We start from the raw sequence: 1726 nt of genomic DNA, 5'->3' as shown, positions 1-1726 counted from the left end.
GCTGCTATGCGTAACCATGGGATACAGCCTTGAGAGAGATAAGTCTGGAATGTGCAGTTGTCTTTGGCTGCGGTGCTATTTCGTCGGTTCCCCATCCCTCTTGCCTATGGCAAATTGAGAGCACGCCAGGGATGTTTTGCAATTTGACATACAGTAAAGGATGAACAGACATCATTTAAATTGCACTATGAGAACAAAACTCAATATGGACTGTGTGAGAGCCTTTGGCTTTAAGGTCCATTTCAGAGATAGCAAGAAGAGAAAAAACATACACAACCGCCTGTGATGTTGCTACTGTAAGAAGGTTAATGCATAGAATGGCCTGCTTTGGCAAGGTTATTATGTCAAGTACAATTTAAATACCAGGTAGGAACCACTGTGTTTTCACAACTGGAGAAAAAGGAGCAATGTTGAAACATAGTTTAATTCACTCTTTTTATTAATTGTTCCCTTTTATTAAGATCTGGTCTAATTATAATGATGTAACATTTGGGGAAAAAGATAAAAGCCAGGAGCCCAGCACTAGAGGCCAAGATGGCAAAGATCTCCACAGCTATTGTGTATTTTCCTTTGGTGCTTATGTAGGCAGGGACAAAAGACAACCAGACACTGCAAAACACCAGCATGCTGAAAGTAATCGACTTGGTTTCCTGGAAAGTGTCTGGTAACTTCCTGGCTAGGAAAGCTGCAATAAAACTAACAAAGGCCAGGAAGCCCATAAAACCTAAAACAGAATAAAACATTGCCACCGAACCTTCATTACATTCTATAATTATTTCACTATTTATAGACCACACGTCAAAGTCTGGGAAGGGGGGAGAAATTCCAAGCCACGCCATACAAAAAGTACTTTGAATAAGAGAACAGGAGAGAACAATGGAAAGGGCCAGTCTTTGCCCAACCCATGTCCTCATCCTTGATCCTGGTTTGGTGGCCATGAAAGCAAGAACCACAGTGATGGTCTTGGCCAACATGCAAGAAACAGCCACGGAGAAGATGATCCCAAAAGCAGTCTGTCGAAGGAGACACGTCACCTTCATGGGCCGACCGATGAAAAGCAGAGAACAAAGGAAGGAGAGGAGGAGGGAGATAAGGAGGGTGTAGGAGAGGCTGCGGTTGTTGGCTTTGACGATGGGAGTGTTGTGGTACTTCAAGAAGATTCCTAGCACAAAGATTGTGATAAAAGAAAGCACAAGAGCTGATGTGGCTAAGCCTGTCGCCAACAAGTCTCCGTAAGATAGATAACTTACATGCTTTGGCATGCATAAATCCTGTTTATTGTTTGGATATTGATCTTCTGGGCATTGGAAGCAATCATCCATATCTGGAAAAAAACAAATGTATTTATTTAAGTTAAAACACTACCAGAAAGCCCTTAGTATAGTGCATGATATTATGGTGCCTCATTGATACAAATGATGCTACTATTAGATGAGTTCCAGTGGAATCACTTTTTTCTTGATAAAGAGTTTATACTAAAGAACACATATTATTATTATTAGATAGAAAGAAACTTTATTTCTTCCTTGACCACTAAAAAGACATCCAGTAAAAGAAACAAAGCAAAGTCCAACCCTTAGTATCAGTGAATTCTATCAACCTTTTGTGAGTGAAGGTTATGTTTAATATAGTAACATTTTGCTACTTTTAGACAGATAGATTATCCTTGTTATCTAAGAAATAAAGAAATGCAAATTAGCAGAATGCCCTGTAAATTTAGATAAAA

General features: G+C 39.6%; 1 protein-coding gene across 1 annotated transcript; it reads right to left on the bottom strand.

The window, feature by feature from the left end:
- Positions 1–422: 422 nt before the first annotated feature.
- LOC148113866 (vomeronasal type-2 receptor 26-like) lies at positions 423–1322 on the bottom strand. Its single transcript, XM_087894468.1, has one exon. It carries the CDS (start codon positions 1320–1322, stop codon positions 423–425), a length of 900 nt encoding a protein of 299 aa, XP_087750594.1.
- Positions 1323–1726: the final 404 nt, after the last annotated feature.

Source organism: Pantherophis guttatus, chromosome 4 (genome assembly GCF_059756535.1).
Source record: "Pantherophis guttatus breed Tessera chromosome 4, ASM5975653v1, whole genome shotgun sequence".
Taxonomy (NCBI): domain Eukaryota; kingdom Metazoa; phylum Chordata; class Lepidosauria; order Squamata; family Colubridae; genus Pantherophis; species Pantherophis guttatus.
The sequence above is the reverse complement of the archived record's forward strand: the minus strand, read 5'-3'. Positions and strand labels throughout refer to the sequence as shown.